The sequence below is a fragment of the Pseudophryne corroboree genome, chromosome 2 (assembly GCF_028390025.1).
Source record: "Pseudophryne corroboree isolate aPseCor3 chromosome 2, aPseCor3.hap2, whole genome shotgun sequence".
Lineage (NCBI taxonomy): Eukaryota > Metazoa > Chordata > Amphibia > Anura > Myobatrachidae > Pseudophryne > Pseudophryne corroboree.
The window spans coordinates 591,467,335-591,493,444 of NC_086445.1; the positions used below are offsets into that span (position 1 = coordinate 591,467,335).

Consider the following 26,110-nt stretch of genomic DNA (forward strand, 5'->3'; position numbering starts at 1 on the left):
TAATAGTGGAGGAAAAAAAATAAGGAAGTTCGATTTACTGTTGTACCACATACATAATTATCACAAGAAACCATGAAATTTAAAACCTTTAAAATAACTTGAGTCCATAACTGAAGTTAGGTCAACAATCTCATTATTTTTCCCTTGCTTGGAACCTGTTGTAACGGTCAGTAAGTGTCAGCAGAAAGTGTATACCTCCTTCCAGTACTTCTTTGGATAGTAGACACTTCCGTTGCATAGAGGACCTCTGTCTTGTGGCGCCTCGTCACACTTTTTCTTTAATTCATATATCAGACTCTATAAATCATCACAACCTGAACATTTTCTTACTTTCTGGAGTGATTCTAGTGATGTGCTAGGAAGAGACAACATTTCAGTAAGTTTCTCTTGAATGGCTTTACTTGCCTGCTCTTTCTTTCTTTTAGCGTATGTTTTCCGGTGTCTTCTGTTTACCCCATGCAATTTCACTGGTCGGCAACCAAGCTTTGTAATACTTTCATTTGGCTTATCTATTTCTGCAGGTTCTGTTACACCCTCATCTGGGTATTCAACTTCTGTTGGCATATCCATGTCTGTTTGTTCTTTACAGTGTGACAGTTGAATTCTGCATTTTGGGCAAAGTTTCTGTCCTGTCTTAACCACTTGCCTGGCATGGTCGCATCAGATGCGACCATACCTGCAAGTGTTTTATGTGACCTGGTCGCACAGGATGCGACCAGTCAGATAAAGAGTGTTAGCAGCGGCAGGGAAGGGAAACTTCCCTCCGCTGCTGCTCTGAGGGACTGCACTCTCCCCTCAGTGTTGCTGTGCAGCCGATCGGTCAGCACAGCAGGACCCCCTCCCAGCGGCTGCAGACAATGGCAGCCGCTGGGAAAGTGTAAAACAAGCCACCCCCAGACCCCCCTTGTGTACCTGGCAGCTGTCTTGGGCATAGAAAGTAACATTGCAATGTTACCGATGTTACCTATCTTCCCGACCGTTGTTTGAGACATTTTAAAAAAAAAAAAAAAAAATTTATTCATTTTGGGTAAGGTTAAATTCGTGTTCTTTACCTAATTCACTCATAAAAAATACAAAATTTTGGTGGGGGAGTTTTTTTGGGGGAAAATCGTAAGTTAAGTGGTTAATAACCGCATGAAGCTGACAGTCACCATGTTCCTTGGCCCATTTCAGTGACATAACTTTTAAGATTGTTTTGGCTCCTTTTTCGTGAGACAAGAAAGGATTGCAGCACGTTTTCTGAAATTCTTCATATCTTCGCAGCAAAAGCTTTTCATGATGGTAGCAGACTGAGGTTCCAGAATCCAATGTTTTTTGAGTAGATAGTAATATGGCAGTCCGTATTTAAAAAAAAAAAACTACCAAATGTGCACTTTGGATGAGCAGCTGCTATGATTGACCATCTTTCTGTGTGTCCCTCACATTTTCTATGGAAAGTTTCAGTTTTGGTTTCTCTACAGTCTCTAAGTTTAATTTTGCCTCAGTTTAGTTCATTTTTTTGGTATGGTTTTTAACAGTGTGTAAATTATGTATGCGGTACACCAGTAATCAAGCGTCAACTTGATGATTTTTTTTTTTGTCTACACTACGAAACAGAGTACCATGCTGTACATGATTTTGTGGTAGTAATGTACCAAACCCCCACCCCCCCATAAATTGGATCCCTAATGTCGATTGAAACTAACGTTTTTAGTTGTATTCGAAAAATATGCATTTTTGAGTAATGCAAAACATGAGCCATTTTTTTATGTTAGTGGTGTGTAAATCTCGCCACTCGTGATGTTCCTTCTCTCAAGTATGTCCTTTCTCCTTCGGGCACTGTTTTACCTATAACTGCCTGTGGGAGGGGGCATAGAGGGGAGGAGCCAGCACACCCACCTGAAGAAATTTAAAGTGTATCGGCTCCTTTGGACCCTGTCTATACCCCATCGTACTAAGTCTCCCCAATATCCCTTATGGACTATGTGAAAATGATTAACCAGTAGTTAATTAAAATCCTATTTCTCTGACGTCCTAGTGGATGCTGGGGACTCCGTCAGGACCATGGGGATTAGCGGCTCCGCAGGAGACAGGGCACAAAAATAAAGCTTTAGGATCAGGTGGTGTGCACTGGCTCCTCCCCCTATGACCCTCCTCCAAGCCTCAGTTAGGTTTTTGTGCCCGTCCGAGCAGGGTGCAATCTAGGTGGCTCTCCTAAAGAGCTGCTTAGAAAAAGTTTTTAGGTTTTTTATTTTACAGTGAGTCCTGCTGGCAACAGGCTCACTGCAACGAGGGACTTAGGGGAGAAGAAGTGAACTCACCTGCGTGCAGGATGGATTGGCTTCTTAAGCTACTGGACACCATTAGCTCCAGAGGGATCGAACACAGGCCCAGCCATGGAGTCCGGTCCCGGAGCCGCGCCGCCGACCCCCTTGCAGATGCCGAAAAGTGAAGAGGTCCAGAAACCGGCGGCAGAAGACTTTTCAGTCTTCATGAGGTAGCGCACAGCACTGCAGCTGTGCGCCATTGTTGTCACACACTTCACACCAGCGGTCACGGAGGGTGCAGGGCGCTGCGGGGGGCGCCCTGGGCAGCAATGAGAATACCTTGTTCTGGCTAAAAAAATACATCACATATAGCCCCTGGGGCTATATGGATGTATTTCACCCCTGCCAGGTCTCACAAACACCGGAGAAGAGCCCGCCGAAATAGGGGGCGGGGCCTATCTCCTCAGCACACAGCGCCATTTTCCTGCTCAGCTCCGCTGCGAGGAAGGCTCCCAGGACTCTCCCCTGCACTGCACTACAGAAACAGGGTAAAACAGAGAGGGGGGGGCACTTTTTTGGCGTTTTTTGATATATTAAGCTGCTATAAGGGAGACAACACTTCTATAGGGTTGTTCCTATATATTTATAGCGCTTGGGTGTGTGCTGGCAAACTCTCCCTCTGTCTCCCCAAAGGGCTAGTGGGGTCCTGTCTTCGATAAGAGCATTCCCTGTGTGTCGGTACGTGTGTGTCGACATGTATGAGGACGATGTTGGTGTGGAGGCGGAGCAATTGCCGGTAATGGTGATGTCACCCCTAGGGAGTCGACACCGGAATGGATGGCTTTGTTTATGGAATTACGTGATAATGTCAGCACATTACAAAAATCAGTTGACGACATGAGACGGCCGGCAAACCAGTTAGTACCTGTACAGGCGTCTCAGACACCGTCAGGGGCTGTAAAACGCCCTTTACCTCAGTCGGTCGACACAGACCCACACACGGACACCGAATCTAGTGTCGACGGTGAAGAAACAAACGTATTTTCCAGTAGGGCCACACGTTATATGATCACGGCAATGAAGGAGGCTTTGCATATCTCTGATACTGCATGTACCACAAAAAGGGGTATTATGTGGGGTCTGAAAAAACTACCTGTAGTTTTTCCTGAATCAGACGAATTGAATGAAGTGTGTGATGAAGCGTGGGTTAACCCCGATAGAAAACTGCTAATTTCAAAGAAGTTATTGGCATTATATCCTTTCCCGCCAGAGGTTAGGGCGCGCTGGGAAACACCCCCTAGGGTGGATAAGGCGCTCACACGCTTATCAAAACAAGTGGCGTTACCGTCTCCTGAAACGGCCGCCCTCAAGGATCCAGCGGATAGGAGGCTGGAAACTACCCTGAAAAGTATATACACTCATACTGGTGTTATACTGCGACCAGCCATCGCCTCTGCATGGATGTGCAGTGCTGGGGTGGTTTGGTCGGATTCCCTGACTGAAAAAATTGATACCCTAGATAGGGACAGTATTTTATTGACTTTAGAGCAATTAAAGGATGCTTTTCTTTATATGCGAGATGCTCAGAGGGATATTTGCACTCTGGCATCGAGAGTAAGTGCGATGTCCATATCTGCCAGAAGAAGTTTATGGACGCGACAATGGTCAGGTGATGCGGATTCCAAACGGCATATGGAAGTATTGCCAAATAAGGGGGAGGAATTATTTGGGGTCGGTCTATCGGATTTGGTGGCCACGGCAACAGCCGGGAAATCCACCTTTTTACCTCAGGTCCCCTCCCAACAGAAAAAGACACCGTCTTTTCAGCCGCAGTCCTTTCGTTCCTATAGGAACAAGCGGGCGAAAGGACAGTCATATTTGCCCCGAGGCAAAGGAAAGGGTAAGAGAGTGCACCAAGCAGCTTCTTCCCAGGAGCAGAAGCCCTCCTCGGCTTCTGCAAAGCCCTCAGCATGACGTTGGGGCTTTACAAGCGGACTCAGGGGCGGTGGGGGGTTGACTCAAGAATTTCAGCGCACAGTGGGCTCACTCACAGGTGGACCCCTGGATCCTGCAGATAGTATCTCAGGGTTACAGGTTGGAATTCGAGAAGTCTCCCCCTCGCCGGTTCCTAAAGTCTGCTCTGCCAACGTCTCCCTCAGACAGGGCGACGGTATTGGAAGCCATTCACAAGCTGTATTCTCAGCAGGTGATAGTCAAGGTACCCCTCCTACAACAGGGAAAGGGGTATTATTCCACACTATTTGTGGTACCGAAGCCGGACGGCTCGGTAAGACCTATTCTAAATCTGAAATCTTTGAACCTGTACATACAAAAATTCAAGTTCAAGATGGAGTCACTCAGAGCAGTGATAGCGAATCTGGAAGAAGGGGACTTTATGGTGTCCCTGGACATCAAGGATGCTTACCTGCATGTCCCAATTTGCCCTTCACATCAAGGGTACCTCAGGTTCGTGGTGCAAAACTGTCATTATCAGTTTCAGACGCTGCCGTTTGGATTGTCCACGGCACCTTGGGTCTTTACCAAGGTAATGGCCGAAATGATGTTTCTTCTGCGAAGAAAAGGCGTATTAATTATCCCTTACTTGGACGATCTCCTGATAAGGGCAAGGTCCAGGGAACAGCTGGGGGACGTAGTAGCACTAACCCAAGTAGTGCTGCAACAGCACGGGTGGATTCTGAATTTTCCAAAATCTCAATTGACCCCGACGACACGTCTGCTGTTCCTGGGAATGATTCTGGACACGGTTCAGAAAAAGGTGTTTCTTCCGGAGGAGAAAGCCAGGGAGTTATCCGAACTTGTCAGGAACCTCCTAAAACCAGGGAAAGTGTCTGTGCATCAATGCACAAGAGTCCTGGGAAAGATGGTGGCTTCTTACGAAGCGATTCCATTCGGCAGATTCCACGCACGAACTTTTCAGTGGGATCTGCTGGACAAATGGTCCGGATCGCATCTGCAGATGCATCAGCGGATAACCTTATCGCCACGGACAAGGGTGTCTCTTCTGTGGTGGTTGCAGAGTGCTCATCTGTTAGAGGGCCGCAGATTCGGCATACAGGACTGGGTCCTGGTGACCACGGATGCCAGTCTGAGAGGCTGGGGAGCGGTCACACAGGGAAGAAACTTCCAGGGAGTATGGTCAAGCCTGGAGATGTCTCTTCACATAAATATACTGGAGCTAAGAGCGATTTACAATGCTCTAAGCCTGGCAAAACCCCTGCTTCAGGGTCAGCCGGTGTTGATCCAGTCGGACAACATCACGGCAGTCGCCCACGTAAACAGACAGGGCGGCACAAGAAGCAGGAGAGCAATGGCAGAAGCTGCAAGGATTCTTCGCTGGGCGGAAGATCATGTGATAGCACTGTCAGCAGTGTTCATTCCGGGAGTGGACAACTGGGAAGCAGACTTCCTCAGCAGACACGATCTACACCCGGGAGAGTGGGGACTTCATCCAGAAGTCTTCCACATGATTGTGAACCGTTGGGAAAAACCAAAGGTGGATATGATGGCGTCTCGCCTCAACAAAAAACTGGACAGGTATTGCGCCAGGTCAAGAGACCCTCAGGCAATAGCTGTGGACGCTCTGGTAACACCGTGGGTGTTCCAGTCAGTGTATGCGTTTCCTCCTCTGCCTCTCATACCAAAAGTACTGAGAATTATACGGCAAAGGGGAGTAAGAACGATACTCGTGGCTCCGGATTGGCCAAGAAGACCTTGGTACCCGGAACTTCAGGAGATGCTCACGGAAGATCCGTGGCCTCTACCTCTAAGACGGGACCTGCTTCAGCAGGGACCGTGTCTATTCCAAGACTTACCGCGGCTGCGTTTGACGGCATGGCGGTTGAACGCCGAATTCTAAGGGAAAAAGGCATTCCGGAAGAGGTCATTCCTACACTGGTAAAAGCCAGGAAGGAGGTGACTGCACAACATTATCACCGCATTTGGAGAAAATATGTTGCGTGGTGTGAGGCCAGGAAGGCCCCCACGGAGGAATTTCAATTGGGTCGATTCCTACATTTCCTGCAAACAGGATTGTCTATGGGCCTCAAATTGGGGTCCATTAAGGTTCAAATTTCGGCCCTGTCGATTTTCTTCCAGAAAGAATTGGCTTCAGATCCTGAAGTCCAGACTTTTGTAAGAGGAGTACTACATATACAGCCCCCGGTTGTGCCCCCAGTGGCTCCGTGGTACCTTAATGTAGTTTTGGATTTTCTCAAATCCCATTGGTTTGAGCCACTCAAATCGGTGGATTTGAAATATCTTACATGGAAAGTAACCATGCTACTGGCCCTGGCTTCAGCCAGGAGAGTGTCAGAATTGGCGGATTTATCGTATAAAAGCCCATATCTGATTTTCCATTCGGACAGGGCAGAACTGCGGACGCGTCCTCAGTTTCTGCCTAAGGTGGTGTCAGCGTTTCACCTGAACCAGCCTATTGTGGTGCCTGCGGCTACTAGCGATTTGGAGGATTCCAAGTTGCTGGACGTTGTCAGGGCATTGAAAATATATATTTCAAGGACGGCTGGAGTCAGAAAATCTGACTCGCTGTTTATACTGTATGCACCCAACAAGCTGGGTGCTCCTGCTTCTAAGCAGACGATTGCTCGTTGGATTTGTAGCACAATTCAACTTGCACATTCTGTGGCAGGCCTGCCACAGCCTAAATCTGTCAGGGCCCATTCCACAAGGAAGGTGGGCTCATCCTGGGCGGCTGCCCGAGGGGTCTCGGCATTACAACTCTGCCGAGCAGCTACATGGTCGGGGGAGAACACGTTTGTAAAATTCTACAAATTTGATACCCTGGCTAAAGAGGACCTGGAGTTCTCTCATTCGGTGCTGCAGAGTCATCCGCACTCTCCCGCCCGTTTGGGAGCTTTGGTATAATCCCCATGGTCCTGACGGAGTCCCCAGCATCCACTAGGACGTCAGAGAAAATAAGATTTTACTTACCGATAAATCTATTTCTCGTAGTCCGTAGTGGATGCTGGGCGCCCATCCCAAGTGCGGATTGTCTGCAATACTTGTACATAGTTATTGTTACAAAAAAATCGGGTTGTTATTGTTGTGAGCCGTCTGTTCAGAGGCTCCTACGTTTGTCATACTGTTAACTGGGTTCAGATCACAAGTTGTACGGTGTGATTGGTGTGGCTGGTATGAGTCTTACCCGGGATTCAAAATCCTTCCTTATTGTGTACGCTCGTCCGGGCACAGTATCCTAACTGAGGCTTGGAGGAGGGTCATAGGGGGAGGAGCCAGTGCACACCACCTGATCCTAAAGCTTTATTTTTGTGCCCTGTCTCCTGCGGAGCCGCTAATCCCCATGGTCCTGACGGAGTCCCCAGCATCCACTACGGACTACGAGAAATAGATTTATCGGTAAGTAAAATCTTATTTTCTCTGACGTCCTAGTGGATGCTGGGTACTCCGTAAGGACTATGGGGAATAGCGGGCTCCGCAGGAGACTGGGCACTCTAAAAGAAAGATTAGGTACTATCTGGTGTGCACTGGCTCCTCCCTCTATGCCCCTCCTCCAGACCTCAGTAAGAATCTGTGCCCGGCCCGAGCTGGTTGCACACTAGGGGCTCTCCTGAGCTCCTAGTAAAGAAAGTATTTGTTAGGTTTTTTATTTTCAGTGAGATCTGCTGGCAACAGACTCACTGCTACGAGGGACTAAGGGGAGAAGAAGCGAACCTACCTGCTTGCAGCTAGCTTGGGCTTCTTAGGCTACTGGACACCATTAGCTCCAGAGTGATCGAACACAGGCCCAGCCTCGGTCGTCTGGTCCTGGAGCCGCGCCGCCGTCCCCCTTACAGAGCCAGAAGCAAGAAGAACATCCTGAAAATCGGCGGCTGAAGACTTCGGTCTTCATTAAGGTAGCGCACAGCACTGCAGCTGTGCGCCATTGCTCCCTATGCACACCACATACTCCGGTCACTGATGGGTGCAGGGCGCTGGGGGGGGCTGCAATTAGAGTACCTTACATTGGCAAATGGCACATAATATAGCCTAATAAGCTATATATGTGCAAAAATCCCCTGCCATAATATAAATATAAGAGCGGGAGAAGTCCGCCGAAAAAGGGGCGGGGCTATCTCCCTCAGCACACTGACGCCATTTCCTCTTCACAGCTCCGCTGGAAGACAGCTCCCCAGGCTCTGTCCCTGCGGTTTACATGCTCAAAGGGTAAAAAAGAGGGGGGGCACTAAATTTAGGCGCAAACTGTATATGAAAAGCAGCTATAGGGATAAATCACTTTGTTAGTGTAAATCCCTGATTAAATAGCGCTGTGGTGTGTGCTGGCATACTCTCTCTCTGTCTCCCCAAAGGACTTAGTGGGGTCCTGTCCTCAGTCAGAGCATTCCCTGTGTGTGTGCGGTGTGTCGACATGTTTGATGAGGAGGCTTATGTGGAGGCGGAGCAGGTGCCGATAAATGTGATGTCACCCCCTGCGGGGCCGACACCAGAGTCGGTGGATATGTGGAAGGTATTAACCGACAGTGTCAACTCCTTACATAAAAGGCTGGATGACGTAACAGCCGTGGGACAGCCGGCTTCTCAGCCCGCGCCTGCCCAGGCGTCTCAAAGGCCATCAGGGGCTCAAAAACGCCCGCTACCTCAGATGGCAGACACAGATGTCGACACGGAGTCTGACTCCAGTGTCGATGAGGATGAGACATATACACAATCCTTTAGGGGCATCCGTTGCATGATTACGGCAATGAAACATGTGTTACACATTTCTGACATTAACCCAAGTACCACTAAAAAGGGTATTATGTTTGGGGAGAAAAAGCAGCCAGTGTTTTTTCCCCCATCAGATGAGTTGAATGAAGTGTGTGAAGAAGCGTGGGCTTCCCCCGATAAGAAACTGGTAATTTCTAAAAAGTTACTGATGGCGTACCCTTTCCCGCCAGAGGATAGGTCACGTTGGGAGATATCCCCTAGGGTGGATAAGGCGCTCACATGTTTGTCAAAAAAGGTGGCACTGCCGTCTCAGGATACGGCCACCTTGAAGGAGCCTGCTGATAGAAAGCAGGAGGCGATCCTGAAGTCTGTATATACACACTCAGGTACTATACTTAGACCTGCAATTGCCTCAGCATGGATGTGTAGTGCTGCTGCAGCGTGGTCTGATACCCTGTCAGATAATATTGATACCCTCGACAGGGATACTATTTTGCTAACCATAGAGCATATTAAAGACGTCGTCTTATATATGAGGGATGCACAGAGGGATATTTGCCGGCTGGCATCCAGAATTAATGCAATGTCCATTTCTGCTAGGAGGGTATTATGGACCCGGCAGTGGACGGGTGATGCTGATTCTAAAAGGCACATGGAGGTTCTGCCTTATAAGGGTGAGGAATTGTTTGGGGATGGTCTCTCGGACCTCGTATCCACAGCAACAGCTGGGAAGTCGACATTTTTACCTCAGGTTCCCTCACAGCCTAAGAAAGCACCGTATTATCAGGTACAGTCCTTTCGGCCTCAGAAAAGCAAGCGGGTCAAAGGCGCTTCCTTTCTGCCCAGAGGCAAGGGAAGAGGGAAAAAGCTGCATCAGACAGCCAGTTCCCAGGATCAAAAATCTTCTCCCGCTTCCTCTAAGTCCACCGCATGACGCTGGGGCTCCACAGGCGGAGCCAGGTGCGGTGGGGGCGCGTCTCCGGAACTTCAGCGACCAGTGGGCTCGCTCACAGGTGGATCCCTGGGTTCTGCAAGTAGTATCACAGGGATACAAGCTGGAGTTCGAGGCGACTCCCCCTCGCCGTTACCTCAAATCAGCCTTGCCTGCTGCCCTCAGAGAAAGGGATGTAGTACTGGCGGCAATTCACAAGCTGTATCTTCAGCAGGTGATAATCAAGGTACCCCTCCTTCAACAGGGACGGGGTTACTATTCCACAATGTTTGTGGTACCGAAACCAGACGGTTCGGTGAGACCCATTCTAAATTTGAAATCCTTGAACATTTATATAAAAAAGTTCAAGTTCAAGATGGAATCGCTCAGGGCGGTTATTGCAAGCCTGGAAGAGGGGGATTTTATGGTGTCATTGGACATCAAGGATGCTTACCTGCATGTCCCCATTTATCCACCCCACCAGGAGTACCTCAGGTTTGTGGTACAGGACTGTCATTACCAATTCCAGACGTTGCCGTTTGATCTATCCACGGCACCGCAGGTATTTACCAAGGTAATGGCCGAAATTATGATGCTCCTCCGAAAGAAGGGAGTCATGATTATTCCGTACTTGGACGATCTCCTTATAAAGGCGAGATCCAAAGAGCAGTTGCTAGTTAGCGTAGCACTATCTCAGGAAGTGCTGCATCAGCACGGCTGGATTCTGAATATCCCAAAGTCGCAGCTGATTCCTGCGACGCGTCTGCTGTTCTTGGGTATGATTCTGGACACAGAACAGAAGAAGATCTTTCTCCCGGAGGAGAAGGCCCAGGAATTATCATCTCTGGTCAGGGACCTCCTGAAACCAAAGCAGGTGTCTGTGCATCACTGCACGCGAGTCCTGGGAAAGATGGTAGCTTCTAACGAAGCAATTTCCTTCGGCAGGTTCCATGCAAGGATCTTCCAGTGGGATCTGTTGGACAAGTGGTCCGGATCTATGGGCCTCAAATTGGGTTCCATTAAAGTCCAGATTTCGGCTCTGTCGATTTTCTTCCATAAAGAACTGGCTTCACTGCCTGAAGTTCAGACATTTGTTAAAGGAGTGCCGCATATTCAGCCCCCTTTTGTGCCTCCAGTGGCACCTTGGGATCTCAACGTGGTGTTGGATTTCCTAAAGTCGCATTGGTTTGAGCCACTTAAAACCGTGGAGCTAAAATATCTCACGTGGAAAGTGGTCATGCTGTTGGCCTTGGCTTCGGCCAGGCGTGTGTCAGAATTGGCGGCTTTGTCATGTAAAAGCCCTTATCTGATTTTCCATATGGATAGGGCGGAATTGAGGACTCGTCCCCAATTTCTTCCTAAGGTGGTATCAGCGTTTCATTTGAACCAACCTATTGTGGTGCCTGCGGCTACTCGGGACTTGGAGGATTCCAAGTTGCTGGACATAGTCAGGGCCCTGAAAATCTATGTTTCCAGGACGGCTGGAGTCGGGAAAACTGACTCGCTATTTATCCTGTATGCACCCAACAAGCTGGGTGCTCCTGCTTCAAAGCAGACTATTGCTCGTTGGATCTGTAGCACGATTCAACTTGCACATTCTGCGGCTGGACTGCCGCATCCTAAATCTGTAAAAGCCCATTTCACGAGGAAGGTGGGCTCTTCTTGAGCGGCTGCCCGAGTGGTCTCGGCTTTACAACTTTGCCGAGCTGCTACTTGGTCGGGTTCAAACACATTTGCAAAATTCTACAAGTTTGATACCCTGGCTGAGGAGGACCTTGAGTTTGCTCATTCGGTGATGCAGAGTCATCCGCACTCTCCCGCCCGTTTGGGAGCTTTGGTATAATCCCCATGGTCCTTACGGAGTACCCAGCTTCCACTAGGACGTCAGAGAAAATAGGAATTTACTCACCGGTAATTCTATTTCTCGTAGTCCGTAGTGGATGCTGGGAGCCCGTCCCAAGTGCGGACTCTCTGCAATACATGTATATAGTTATTGCGTAAATAAAGGGTTTTGTTATGAGCCATCTGTTAATGAGGCTCATTATTGTTTTCATACTGTTAACTGGGTATAGTTATCACAAGTTGTACGGTGTGATTGGTGTGGCTGGTATGAGTCTTACCCTGGATTCCAAATCCTTTCCTAGTAATGTCAGCTCTTCCGGGCACAGTTTCCCTAACTGAGGTCTGGAGGAGGGGCATAGAGGGAGGAGCCAGTGCACACCAGATAGTACCTAATCTTTCTTTTAGAGTGCCCAGTCTCCTGCGGAGCCCGCTATTCCCCATGGTCCTTACGGAGTACCCAGCATCCACTACGGACTACGAGAAATAGAATTACCGGTGAGTAAATTCTTATTTTTCTGCACGTCTCCTAGGTTTTTTGTTTTGTTGTATTTTATTTGGGGTTGAAAAGTTTGAACTACTTACTTCAGTCTTTAAACCAAAAATGTGTTTTAGAAGAAGACATAGTAATTATGATAACAAATTTCTCTAAATTCTTTTATGTTGTATCTTCTACATATAGCATCCTCTTAAACAAGATAATTCCCTTAGCCATTCATTTACTGAATTATTCCCCAGATGACTAGACAGGAATATATATTTAACATATGTATATATGGCAGGCATGGGCCTAATTCCTTTTTAGAAAAGCACCAATTAAAGATAGCGGTCGACCACTGCTCTGGTCTACTGTCAGCCCACAACCCTGTTGTCAATAGCAGCCAGCGTTCGGAATTCAGTTTGCTTGCTGGCAGCCAGTAGATGGCGTCCAATGGAGCTATTTCATTGTTGCTCCTGTAGGGCACGATCGGAGGGCGAGCTGAAATATGCGAAAAATGAGCTCTCGAAATCGGACTTTAAACATTGCACTCATTTCTTTGGTCGGGTTTAACTACTTTAAGCGGTTAAACCGAACCTCTCTGGGTGCAATTGGGAAGCACAATTGAATATCACCCCCTCGATCTCCTGTCGCTTTAGACGGGAGATCGGGCACAATAAACAATGAATTTCACCCAGTGACTGTTAGTACTTGTTTGTTTGTTTTTTATTAACACGTTTTAATAAATTTGTGCTATATGCTTTTGCATTTGTATAATGAAAAACCTGTGATGTCATCATGTGAGAAGTTTTGCAACAATATGCATGAATCTTGTTGCTTAATTTGGTTTGTAATCATTAATGCATAGCTATTTACTTTTGTTCTCGACAGTTCAAAAGTAAGAAGTGTGCAAAGATGGATTTGACATTGTAGTAGAAATTACATTTTCTCTGATCAGATGTGCACAGTACTTGGCCAGTACTGCTCTATCCGTCTTATGTTGTCCTGCACTAATATGTAATTACAGAAGTGTACGAGAGTGGACCCTTGGCCGGAAGTCCACATGTTTTTCACTTCTGTGCCCTCAGAAGTGAAAAGAAAAAAAATACATTGCTTTTATTTTTTAGGTTTATTTTTTCAAAATTGTGTTTGAGTGGACAGTGGTAACACGTACAGTAGGTAATACAGAATACCGTCAAAGTAATTGTGACTGATTTTACTTTCTGACTAATTTCTATGCCATGTATAAGTTTTATCAAGTATATTTAGCTTTTTTTTTTCTCTAGTAAAAAGGAAACATTATTCATAACCGTAAAACGTGATACAATGTAGTTAAGGTGTAAAATGTCTATGATCGCTAAAGAGTTCAATTGCCTTGTTTTAGCTCACTTTAGGATTTTTGCTCTTTATATTGCATTTCTAACTTTACCTACAATGGGTCTTCATTTTAGTGTCTACAAGAAACTCTGCTTCAAGTGAAAAATAATGCAACGTTGCTGGACACGGAGATGAATATTTGGCGTTTTTTTTTTCTCTCAATACTTCTGGGGCAGTTTACTTCTTTGGGTCCCAAATATCACAAGTTTTGAAATTGTGTAAATGTTTGGTTTAAATTGCTTAAACAAAATAGAATTCTGCAGCATATGACTTAATTGTGGTTGTATGACCTTCAGCAATAATACAGAAAATTTGATGGCGCTCAGGTTGCTAGTTTCCTTTTTCAAAGGGAAATAGGTGTGTTCTAAAATGACTAGTGTAACTGTTAAATCTTTCAAATATGCTTCAATTCATACCAGATGTTTTATCTGGAATGATGCATTGACTCACAAATAGTGAATGCTTTTTTCTTGCTGATTGTATGTGTTTTGAAATGTTACAATTGTATTTTGGTTACCTCCAATAAAAACGTTTAAAAAAAAAAAAAATCAGACTCAGAAAGTTGTGGCCATCAATTGACTGGGTTGGGAACATCCTGGGAGTAAACACCAACGGTCTTGGCAATCAGCAAGAGCTAGATGATTCAAATGTATTGTTCTTGATTCAAAGCCATAAAAACAGGCAGCATGCATTCAGCTTTCAGCATAGACCGATCCCAAATATGTAAACAGCACTCTTTTATACTCTTATCTTCTCAAAAGACAGACTAACTGTACGATCATTAACAGGATGTCTGGGACACTCTTGTATGTGGCCTGATGGACAATTATTTCTGTCTTCTATTTAGTGTCAAGATGCTATATTGTAAATATATAATTTCTCTAACGTCCTAGTGGATGCTGGGAACTCCGAAAGGACCATGGGGAATAGCGGCTCCGCAGGAGACTGGGCACAACTAAAGAAAGCTTTAGGTCACCTGGTGTGCACTGGCTCCTCCCACTATGACCCTCCTCCAAGCCTCAGTTAGATCTTTGTGCCCGGCCGAGCTGGATGCACACTAGGGGCTCTCCTGAGCTTCTAGAAAGAAAGTATATGTTAGGTTTTTTATTTTACAGTGAGACCTGCTGGCAACAGGCTCACTGCACCGAAGGACTAAGGGGAGAAGAAGCGAACCTACCTGCTTGCAGCTAGATTGGGCTTCTTAGGCTACTGGACACCATTAGCTCCAGAGGGATCGACCGCAGGCCCGTCCTTGGTGTTCGGTCCCGGAGCCGCGCCGCCGTCCCCCTTACAGAGCCAGAAGCAAGAAGAGGTCCGGAAAATCGGCGGCAGAAGACATCAGTCTTCACCAAGGTAGCGCACAGCACTGCAGCTGTGCGCCATTGCTCCTCATACACACTTCACACTCCGGTCACTAAGGGTGCAGGGCGCTGGGGGGGGCGCCCTGAGCAGCAATAATAAGACCTTGGCTGGCAAAATAATCACAATATATAGTCCCAGAGGCTATATATGTGATAAATACCCCTGCCAGAATCCATAAAAAAGCGTGAGAAAAGTCAGCGAAAAAGGGGCGGAGCTATCTCCCTCAGCACACTGGCGCCATTTTCTCTTCACAGTGCAGCTGGAAGACAGCTCCCCAGGCTCTCCCCTGTAGTTTTCAGGCTCAAAGGGTTAAAAAGAGAGGGGGGGGCACTAAATTTAGGCGCAATATTGTATATACAAGCAGCTATTGGGGAAAATTCACTCAGTTATAGTGTTAATCCCCACATTATATAGCGCTCTGGTGTGTGCTGGCATACTCTCTCTCTGTCTCCCCAAAGGGCTTTGTGGGGTCCTGTCCTCAGTCAGAGCATTCCCTGTGTGTGTGCGGTGTGTCGGTACAGCTGTGTCGACATGTTTGATGAGGAGGCTTATGTGGTGACGGAGCAGATGCCGATAAATGTGATGTCGCCCCTGTGGGGCCGACACCAGAGTGGATGGATAGGTGGAAGGTATTAACCGACAGTGTCAACTCCTTACATAAAAGGCTGGATGCCGTAACAGCTGTGGGACAGACGGCTTCTCAGCCCGCGCCTGCCCAGGCGTCTCAAAGGCCATCAGGGGCTCAAAAACGCCCGCTCCCTCAGATGGCAGACACAGATGTCGACACGGAGTCTGACTCCAGTGTCGACAAGGTTGAGACATATACACAATCCACTAGGAACATCCGTGACTTGATCCCGGCAATAAAAAATGTGTTACACATTTCTGACATTAACCCAAGTACCTCTAAAAATGGGTTTTATGTTGGGGAGAAAAAGCAGGCAGTGTTTTGTTCCCCCATCAGATGAGTGAATGAAGTGTGTGAAAAAGCGTGGGTTCCCCCGAAGAAACTGGTAATTTCTAAAAAGTTACTGATGGCGTACCCTTTCCCGCCAGAGGATAAGTTACGCTGGGAGATATCCCCTAGGGTGGATAAGGCGCTCACACGGTTGTCAAAAAAGGTGGCACTGCCGTCTTAGGATACGGCCACTTTGAAGGTACCTGTTGATAAAAAGCAGGAGGCTATCCTGAAGTCTGTATTTACACACTCAGGTACTAGACTGAGACCCGCAGATCGTGCTGCTGCAGCGTGGTCGGTGACCCTGTCAAACAGGGATACTAGTTGGCTAACATATTAAAGACGTCGTCTTATATATGAGAGATGCACAGAGGAATATTTTGCCGGCTGGCATCCAAAATTAATGTAATGTCCATTCTGTCAGGAGGGTATTAGAGACCTGTCACTGGACAGGTGATGCTGAGCGCATAGAGATTCTGCCTTATAAGGGTGAGGAATTATTTGGGGATGGTCTCTGGGACCTCGTATCCACAGCAACAGCTGGGAAGAAAAATTTTTACCTCGGGTTTCCTCACAGACTAAGAAAGCACTGTATTATCAGGTACAGTCCTTTCGGCTTCAGAAAAGCAAGCGAGTCAAAGGCGCTTCCTTTCTACACAGAGACAAAGGAAGAGGGAAAAAGCTGCACCAGTCAGCCAGTTCCCAGAATCAAAATTCCTCTCCCGCTTCCTCTGAGTCCACCGCATGACGCGGGGGCTCCACAGGCGTAGCCAGGTACGGTGGGGGGCCGCCTCAAAAATTTCAGCGATCAGTGGGCTCGCTCACAGGTGGATCCCTGTTTCCTTCAAGTAGTATCTCAGGGGTACAAGCTGGAATTCGAGATGTCTCCCCCCCCCGCCGTTTCCTCAAATCTGCCTTGCCGACAACTCCCTCAGGCAGGGAGGCTGTGCTAGAGGCAATTCACAAGCTGTATTCCCAGCAGGTGATAGTCAAGGTGCCCCTACTTCAACAAGGACGGGGTTACTATTCCACACTGTTTGGGGTACCGAAACACGGTTCGGTGAGACCCATTTTATATTAAAATCCTTGAACGCATACATAAAAAAATTCAAGTTCAAGATGGAATCGCTCAGGGCGGTTATTGCAAGCCTGGACGAGGGGGATTACATGGTATCCCTGGACATCAAGGATGCTTACCTGCATGTCCCCATTTACCATCCTCACCAGGAGTACCTCAGATTTGTGGTACAGGATTGCCATTACCAAGTCCAGACACTGCCGTTTGGACTGTACACGGCACCGAGGGTGTTTACCAAGGTAATGGCCGAAATGATGATACTCCTTCGAAAAAAGGGAGTTTTAATTATCCCGTACTTGGACGATCTCCTTATAAAGGCGAGGTCCAAGGAGCAGTTGTTAGTCGGGGTAGCACTATCTCGGAAAGTGCTACAACAGCAAGGTTGGATTCTAAACATTCCAAAGTCACAGCTGGTTCCTACGACACGTCTACTGTTCCTGGGGATGGTTCTGGACACAGACCAGAAAAAAGTGTTTCTCCCGGAGGAGAAAGCCAAGGAGCTGTCATCTCTAGTCAGAGACCTCCTGAAGCCGAAACAGGTATCGGTGCATCATTGCACTCGAGTCCTGGGAAAAATGGTAGCTTCCTACGAAGCAATCCCATTCGGCAGGTTCCATGCAGGAACTTTTCAGTGGGACCTGTTGGACAAGTGGTCCGGATCGCATCTTCAGATGCATCGGTTGATAACCCTGTCTCCATGGACCAGGGTATCTCTACTATGGTGGCTGCAGAGTGCCCATCTTCAAGAGGGCCGGAGGTTCGACATACAGGACTGGGTCCTGGTGACCACGGATGCCAGCCTTTGAGGCTGGGGGGCAGTCACACAGGGAAGAAACTTCCAGGGACTTGGGTCAAGTCAGGAGACTTCCCTACACATAAATATTCTGGAACTGAGGGCCATTTATAATGCCCTGAGTCAGGCAAGGCCTCTGCTTCAAAACCAGCCGGTACTGATCCAATCAGACAACATCACGGCAGTCGCCCATGTAAACCGACAGGGCGGCACAAGAAGCAGGATGGCGATGGCAGAAGCCACAAGGATTCTCCGATGGGCGGAAAATCACGTGTTAGCACTGTCAGCAGTGTTCATTCCGGGATTGGATAACTGGGAAGCAGACTTCCTCAGCAGACACGATCTACACCCGGGAGAGTGGGGACTTCTTCCAGAAGTCTTCCAACTGATGGTAAACCGTTGGGAAAGGCCACAGGTGGACATGATGGCGTCCCGATTAAACAAAAAACTAGAGAAATCTTGCGCCAGGTCAAGAGACCCTCAGGCAATAGCTGTGGACGCTCTAGTGACATCGTGGGTGTATCAGTCGGTTTCTGTGTTCCCCCCTCTGCCTCTCATACCAAAGGTACTGAGAATAATAAGAAGGCGAGGAGTAAGAACGATACTCATTGTTCCGTATTGGCCAAGAAGAGCTTGGTACCCAGAACTTCAAGAAATGATATCAGAGGACCCATGGCCTCTACCGCTCAGACAGCATCTGCTACAGCAGGGGCCCTGTCTGTTCCAAGACTTACCGCAACTGCGTTTGACGGCATGGCGGTTGAACACCGGATCCTAAAGGAAAAGGGCATTCCGGAGGAAGTCATTCCTACGCTGATAAAAGCTAGGAAAGAAGTAACCGCAAACCATTATCACGGTAATTGGCGAAAATATGTTGCGTGGTGTGAGGCCAGGAAGGCCCCAACGGAGGAATTTCAGCTGGGTCGATTTCTGCACTTCCTACAGTCAGGAGTGACTATGGGCCTAAAATTAGGTTCCATTAAGGTCCAGATTTCGGCTCTGTCGATTTTCTTTCAGAAAGAACTGGCTTCACTGCCTGAAGTTCAGACTTTTGTAAAGGGAGTGCTGCATATTCAGCCCCCTTTTGTGCCTCCAGTGGCACCTTGGGATCTCAACGTGGTGTTGAGTTTCTTAAAATCACATTGGTTTGAACCACTTAAAACCGTGGATCTAAAATATCTCACGTGAAAAGTGGTCATGTTATTGGCCTTGGCTTCGGCCAGGCGTGTGTCCGAATTGGCGGCTTTGTCATGTAAAAGCCCTTATCTGATTTTCCATATGGATAGGGCGGAATTGAGGACTCGTCCCCAGTTTCTCCCTAAGGTGGTATCAGCTTTTCACTTGAACCAACCTATTGTGGTGCCTGCGGCTACTAGGGACTTGGAGGATTCCAAGTTACTGGACGTAGTCAGGGCCTTGAAATTTTATGTTTCCAGGACGGCTAGAGTCAGGAAAACTGACTCGCTATTTATCCTGTATGCACCCAACAAACTGGGTGCTCCTGCTTCTAAGCAGACTATTGCTCGCTGGATTTGTAGCACAATTCAGCTGGCGAATTCTGCGGCTGGACTGCCGCATCCTAAATCAGTAAAAACCCATTCCACAAGGAAGGTGGGCTCATCTTGGGCGGCTGCCCGAGGGGTCTCGGCTTTACAACTTTGCCGAGCTGCTACTTGGTCAGGGGCAAACACGTTTGCAAAATTCTACGAAATTGATACCCTGGCTGAGGAGGACCTTGAGTTCTCTCATTCGGTGCTGCAGAGTCATCCGCACTCTCCCGCCCGTTTGGGAGCTTTGGTATAATCCCCATGGTCCTTTCGGAGTACCCAGCATCCACTAGGACGTTAGAGAAAATAAGATTTTACTCACCGGTAAATCTATTTCTCGTAGTCCGTAGTGGATGCTGGGCGCCCATCCCAAGTGCGGATTGTCTGCAATACTTGTACATAGTTATTGTTAACAAAAGGGTTATTGTTGAGCCATCTGTTGAGAGGCTCAGTGTTTTCATACTGTTAACTGGGTATAGTATCACGAGTTATACGGTGTGATTGGTGTGGCTGGTATGAGTCTTACCCGGGATTCAAAATCCTTCCTTATTGTGTCAGCTCTTCCGGGCACAGTATCCTAACTGAGGCTTGGAGGAGGGTCATAGTGGGAGGAGCCAGTGCACACCAGGTGACCTAAAGCTTTCTTTAGTTGTGCCCAGTCTCCTGCGGAGCCGCTATTCCCCATGGTCCTTTCGGAGTTCCCAGCATCCACAACGGACTACGAGAAGTAGATTTACCGGTGAGTAAAATCTTATTATAGATACCTTGAACAGATTTAACTCTTGTTAAATCTGTATTTCTCCTACGTCCTAGGGCAGCCGTGGCCAACGTGTGGCTCTTGAGCCGCATACGGCTTTCTTTATTCAAATGTGGCTCCCAACACTCAGTCACCTGACCACAATAGATCCTGTAAACCGGTGCACTCCAGCCAGACGAAAAAAAGATATATAAACATATATCTAAACAGGCGCTACTCAGAGAAGGTTTTCCTAGCAGCTGTTTTTATGGGGTAGTCACTCCCCACAATAATATATAAACACAGAAAAACAACTAGTAAACAGCGCTAACTGAATGGTGTGTATTATATTGAGAGAAACAGGGTCATCTAAAAACCTAATTTATTCACAGAAATAATTCTAATTAAAAATTATACATATGTATGTACCGTATATACTCGAGTATGAGTCGACCCGAATATAAGCCGAGGCACCTAATTTTACCACAAAAAACTGGGAAAAATTACTGACTCGAGTATAAGCCTAGGGTGGGAAATGCACGGTGCCAGGGGTTTTCATGCTCAGGGTGTCATGCTCGTTGCCAGGGGTTTCATGCGGTAGGTGTTATGCTTGTTGCCAGGGGGTAATGATTGTTGCTAGGGTTGTGCCCCATTGCCATATATACCCCCAGTGCCAGATAAAAACATGCCCCGTTGCTTTGCCCCCAGCAGTTATGCCCCTTCTTTGCCCCCAGTAGTTGTGCCCTCTTTCATTGCCCCCAGTAGTTATGCCCTCTCTTTCTTTGCCCCCAGTAGTTGTGCCCCCTCTTTCATTGCCCCCAGTAGTTATGACCCCTCTTTCTTTGCCCCCAGTAGTTGTGCCCCCTTTCTTTGCCCCCAGTAGTTGTGCCCCCTTTCTTTGTCCCCAGTAGTTGTGCCCCCCCTTTCTTTGACCACTGTTGCTGTGCCCCCGTCGCCGCTTACAAACACACAAAAACAATACTTACCACTGCCCCGCTCCTGCTTCCCGACCGCTTCTTCTGCTGCTGCGCTGCTCCGCTCAGTCTGGCTGCCGCTCCGTCTGGGCGCCCGCTTCCCAGCACCCGATCATCTCTATGGGAGAGACGTCATGACGTCTCTCCCATAGCAACGGCGCACAGACACTAGAGGTCAATAATGACCTCTAGTGTCTGTCCCTGGAGCCGGCTGCAGCGGACGCCCACACAGCCCACGGCGTCTGCTGCAGCCGTTGACTCGAGTATAAGCCGAGGGGGGCTTTTTCAGCATAGAAAAATGTGCTGAAAAAGTCGGCTTATACTCGAGTATATACGGTATATATTCATTCGTACCCCCAGCTTCACAAGGCTGGAATTCACATAAACATTCTAAAAACAATAATAACAATAACATAATAAGACATGCAGCGTTCATATAATATCCTCTCTCCAAGATCAAATATCAGGGATTTTTTATAAACGTATACAGTTCTGTGGGCTACAGTCCATATAAAGATGTATGGTCACGGACCGATGGCAGTGGTCCTAGATAGTATTATGCATATATTTACCAGTCCCCAAGGTATTTGTAAAGGGAAAGATCCTCCTCGTGTTAGGCCTTTTGTAGCAAGATGGCACCAAGTTGGAAATGGTGTGCAGCACGTTCAACGGAGTCCCCTTTAACCTTTGTAGCTTGGGCCAAAAGTGACCTGAAGTTAGCCAATGGATGGTAAATGGAATCAGAGTCCACAGAATCCCTTAGACCGGAGAGAAGCAAGCCTGACGCGCTTCGCTGTTGTGCACAGCTTTTTCACTCCAGCCAGACACACAGCAGCACTACGGCGACTGAAAACTGAGGGAGCCCGATACTGGGCTGTATTGACATATGAGGGTGGGCTGGAGTGACACAAGGGGGAGCTGGCTGGAGTGACACAGAAGGTTCCTGGCAGGAGAGACATAATGGGGGAGCAGTGCCGTAACTAGGCATTTTAGCGCTGTGTGCAAGAAACGACATTGGCGCCTCCCCCCCCAGTAAGATTGCGGCAAAAATATATAGGGGCGTGGCTTTATTGGGAAGGGGCGTGGCCACAAAATAATAGCAATTCATACTACGGTGCACAGTAGTCTCTATTATTCAAATTACGCTGCACAGTAGCGCCACTACACCAGGTAGAGCCCTTTTTATACATTACAGCAGACAGCGTCCCCCTTTTTACACATTACAGCAGACAGTCCCACTTTTTACACATTACGGCAGACAGCGTCCCCCTTTTTACACATTACGGCAGATGGTGTCCCACTTTATACACATTGCGGCAGCCAGGCCCCCTTTTTACACATTGCGGCAGCCAGGCCCCCTTTTTACACATTGCAGCAGCCACGCCCCCTTTTTACATATTCCAGCAGACGGTGTCCCCCTTTTTACACATTGCGGCAGCCAGTCCCCCTTTTTACACATTACGGCAGCCAGTCCCCTTTTTACACATTGCGGCAGCCAGGCCCCCTTTTTACATATTACGGCAGACGGTGTCCCCCTTTTGACACATTGCGGCAGCCAGGCCCCCTTTTCACACATTGCGGCAGCCAGTCCCCCTTTTTACACATTATGGCAGACGGTGTCCCCCTGAGAGAAAGAGAGAGAGATATATACTTACCATCTCCCCACTGACAGGCTCCTCGTGCAGGCATCGGACAAGGAGGAGGAGGGAGGGGGACTGGAGCCGCAGCAGCGTTATTTCATTGGTAGTAAGCGCTGCTGCAGCTGTCCCCTCTTCTTCCGTATTGGCTGCTGTGGATGCTGGGATGGAGGAACCGCATCCCAGCATCAACAGCAGCGCCGGGCAGCCAATACGGAAGGAGAGGGGACTGCTGCAGCCGCGCTTACTACCAATGAAATAGCGCTGCTGCGGCTCCAGTCCCCCTCCCTCCTTCTCCACTGCCCGGCACGGCTTATGCTCTCCTACGCGGCGCACAGCACAGGCGGCATGTAATGAGTAATTTTGACTCATTAAATGCTGCTGGCGTGCGCCCTCAGGGCAACTGCGCTGTGTGCCAGGCCCACTTGGCACACACGTAGTTACGGCCCTTTGGGGGGGTGACGAGTGATAAAGGAGGGTGCTGGCAGGAGTGACACATGGGGGAGCTGGCTGGAGTGACACAGGAGAGTACTAGCAGGAGTGACACATTCACACATGGGCTGGCTGGAGTGACACATGGAGGAGCTGAAGTGTATTATGTGACTATGGCTGTTTCAAAATGTTATGTGGATCTGGATTTTTTTTATTATTTTATGTAGAAATGTGTCTTTTTCAATGTATTTTATGTTGGATCTGGCTTTAAAATGTATTTTATGTGGATCTGGGATTTTCATTGTATTTTATACCAGGGGTGTGGCCTAGCAGGCACAAGGCCACACCCCATTTTTGCACACGCGCCTTCGGCTTGATGTCGGCTCTTTGACGTACCTAACAAGATTTTTTGACTCTTTGACTGGTTGGCCACCCCTGTCCTAGGGGATACTGGGAATCCATCTAGTACCATAAGGTATAGACGGGACCACTAGGAGCCATGGGCACTTTATGAATTTGATAGTGTGTACTGGCTCCTCCCTGTATGCCCCTCACACCAGACTCAGTTTAGAAAATGTGCCCGGAGGAGCCCTTCACGTCTCTGGAAGCTCCTGAAGAGTTTTCTGCATTTATTTTCTCTGTTTGTTAATTTCAGGCAGGACTGGATGGCACCAGCCTGCCTGCTTCATGGGACATAGGGGAGGGGGGGGGGGGGGGTGATCCCGTTCCCCTCTGACAGGACACTAGCTACTCAGCGAACTATTCGCAAGCCCCACCACAGCGAGCGTACATTCCCACAGAACGTCGCCACCCCTAACAGCCAGAAGAATGAAGAGTGCTGAGTACAAGCCGGCGTCCCGGTTAGCAGGTCGCCAGCCATTATGGCGGCATGAGGGTATGGAGACATACGGCTTCTAGACGGGGCGGACTGCGTCTCCCGCTGTGTACACACGGACGTTAACAGCGGACACAGTACCCAGACTGGCAACAAAGCCATAAAAGGAGGCTGTTTCCATTTTCTCTATCGTCCTAGTGGATGCTGGGGTTCCTGAAAGGACCATGGGGAATAGCGGCTCCGCAGGAGACAGGGCACAAAAAGTAAAGCTTTAGGATCAGGTGGTGTGCACTGGCTCCTCCCCCTATGACCCTCCTCCAAGCCTCAGTTAGATTTTTGTGCCCGGCCGAGAAGGGTGCAATCTAGGTGGCTCTCCTAAAGAGCTGCTTAGAAAAGTTTAGCTTAGGTTTTTTATTTTACAGTGAGTCCTGCTGGCAACAGGATCACTGCAACGAGGGACTTAGGGGAGAAGAAGTGAACTCACCTGCGTGCAGGATGGATTGGCTTCTTTGGCTACTGGACATTAGCTCCAGAGGGACGATCACAGGTACAGCCTGGATGGTCACCGGAGCCTCGCCGCCGGCCCCCTTGCAGATGCTGAAACGAGAAGAGGTCCAGAATCGGCGGCAGAAGACTCCTCAGTCTTCTTAAGGTAGCGCACAGCACTGCAGCTGTGCGCCATTTCCTCTCAGCACACTTCACACGGCAGTCACTGAGGGTGCAGGGCGCTGGGAGGGGGGCGCCCTGGGAGGCAAATGAAAACCTTTTTTGGCTAAAAATACCTCACATATAGCCTCCGGGGGCTATATGGAGATATTTAACCCCTGCCAGAATCCATTAAAGAGCGGGAGACGAGCCCGCCGAAAAAGGGGCGGGGCCTATCTCCTCTGCACACAGCGCCATTTTCCCTCACAGAAAGACTGGAGGGAAGGCTCCCAGGCTCTCCCCTGCACTGCACTACAGAAACAGGGTTAAAACAGAGAGGGGGGGCACTAATTTGGCGTTAGAAATATATAAAAGATGCTATAAGGGAAAACACTTATATAAGGTTGTCCCTATATAATTATAGCGTTTTTGGTGTGTGCTGGCAAACTCTCCCTCTGTCTCTCCAAAGGGCTAGTGGGTCCTGTCCTCTATCAGAGCATTCCCTGTGTGTGTGCTGTGTGTCGGTACGTGTGTGTCGACATGTATGAGGACGATGTTGGTGAGGAGGCGGAGCAATTGCCTGTAATGGTGATGTCACTCTCTAGGGAGTCGACACCGGAATGGATGGCTTATTTAGGGAATTACGTGATAATGTCAACACGCTGCAAGGTCGGTTGACGACATGAGACGGCCGACAAACAATTAGTACCGGTCCAGACGTCTCAGAAACACCGTCAGGGGTTTTAAAACGCCCGTTTACTTTAGTCGGTCGACACAGACACGGACACTGAATCCAGTGTCGACGGTGAATAAACAAACGTATTCCTTATTAGGGCCACACGTTAAGGGCAATGAAGGAGGTGTTACATATTTCTGATACTACAAGTACCACAAAAGAGGGTATTATGTGGGATGTGAAAAAACTACCGTAGTTTTTCCTGAATCAGATAAATTAAATGAAGTGTGTGATGATGCGTGGGTTCCCCCCGATAGAAAATTATGGGCGGTATACCCTTTCCCGCCAGAAGTTAGGGCGCGTTGGGAAACACCCCTTAGGGTGGATAAGGCGCTCACACGCTTATCAAAACAAGTGGCGGTACCGTCTATAGATAGGGCCGTCCTCAAGGAGCCAGCTGACAGGAGGCTGGAAAATATCATAAAAAGTATATACACACATACTGGTGTTATACTGCGACCAGCGATCGCCTCAGCCTGGATGTGCAGAGCTGGGGTGGCTTGGTCGGATTCCCTGACTAAAAATATTGATACCCTTGACAGGGACAGTATTTTATTGACTATAGAGCATTTAAAGGATGCATTTTCTATATATGCGAGATGCACAGAGGGATATTTGCACTCTGGCATCAAGAGTAAGTGCGATGTCCATATCTGCCAGAAGATGTTTATGGACACGACAGTGGTCAGGTGATGCAGATTCCAAACGGCACAAAGGTGTATTGCCGTATAAAGGAAGAGGAGTTATTTGGGGTCGGTCCATCGGACCTGGTGGCCACGGCAACTGCTGGAAAATCCACCGTTT

At 48.2% G+C, this 26,110-nt stretch overlaps 1 protein-coding gene across 4 annotated transcripts in view; it reads left to right on the top strand.

Annotated features, from left to right (window-relative positions):
* Nucleotides 1-14,134, top strand: part of LOC135037868 (uncharacterized) — a 444,500-nt gene extending 430,366 nt beyond the window's left edge. For all 4 annotated transcript variants that reach the window (XM_063954589.1, XM_063954587.1, XM_063954588.1 and 1 more), the window contains one exon: nt 13,648-14,134. In XM_063954589.1, coding sequence (XP_063810659.1) covers nt 13,648-13,675 — 28 coding nt within the window. In that variant the 3' untranslated portion in view covers nt 13,676-14,134. The remainder of the gene's footprint in view (nt 1-13,647) is intronic.
* The last annotated feature ends 11,976 nt before the right edge of the window (nt 14,135-26,110 follow it).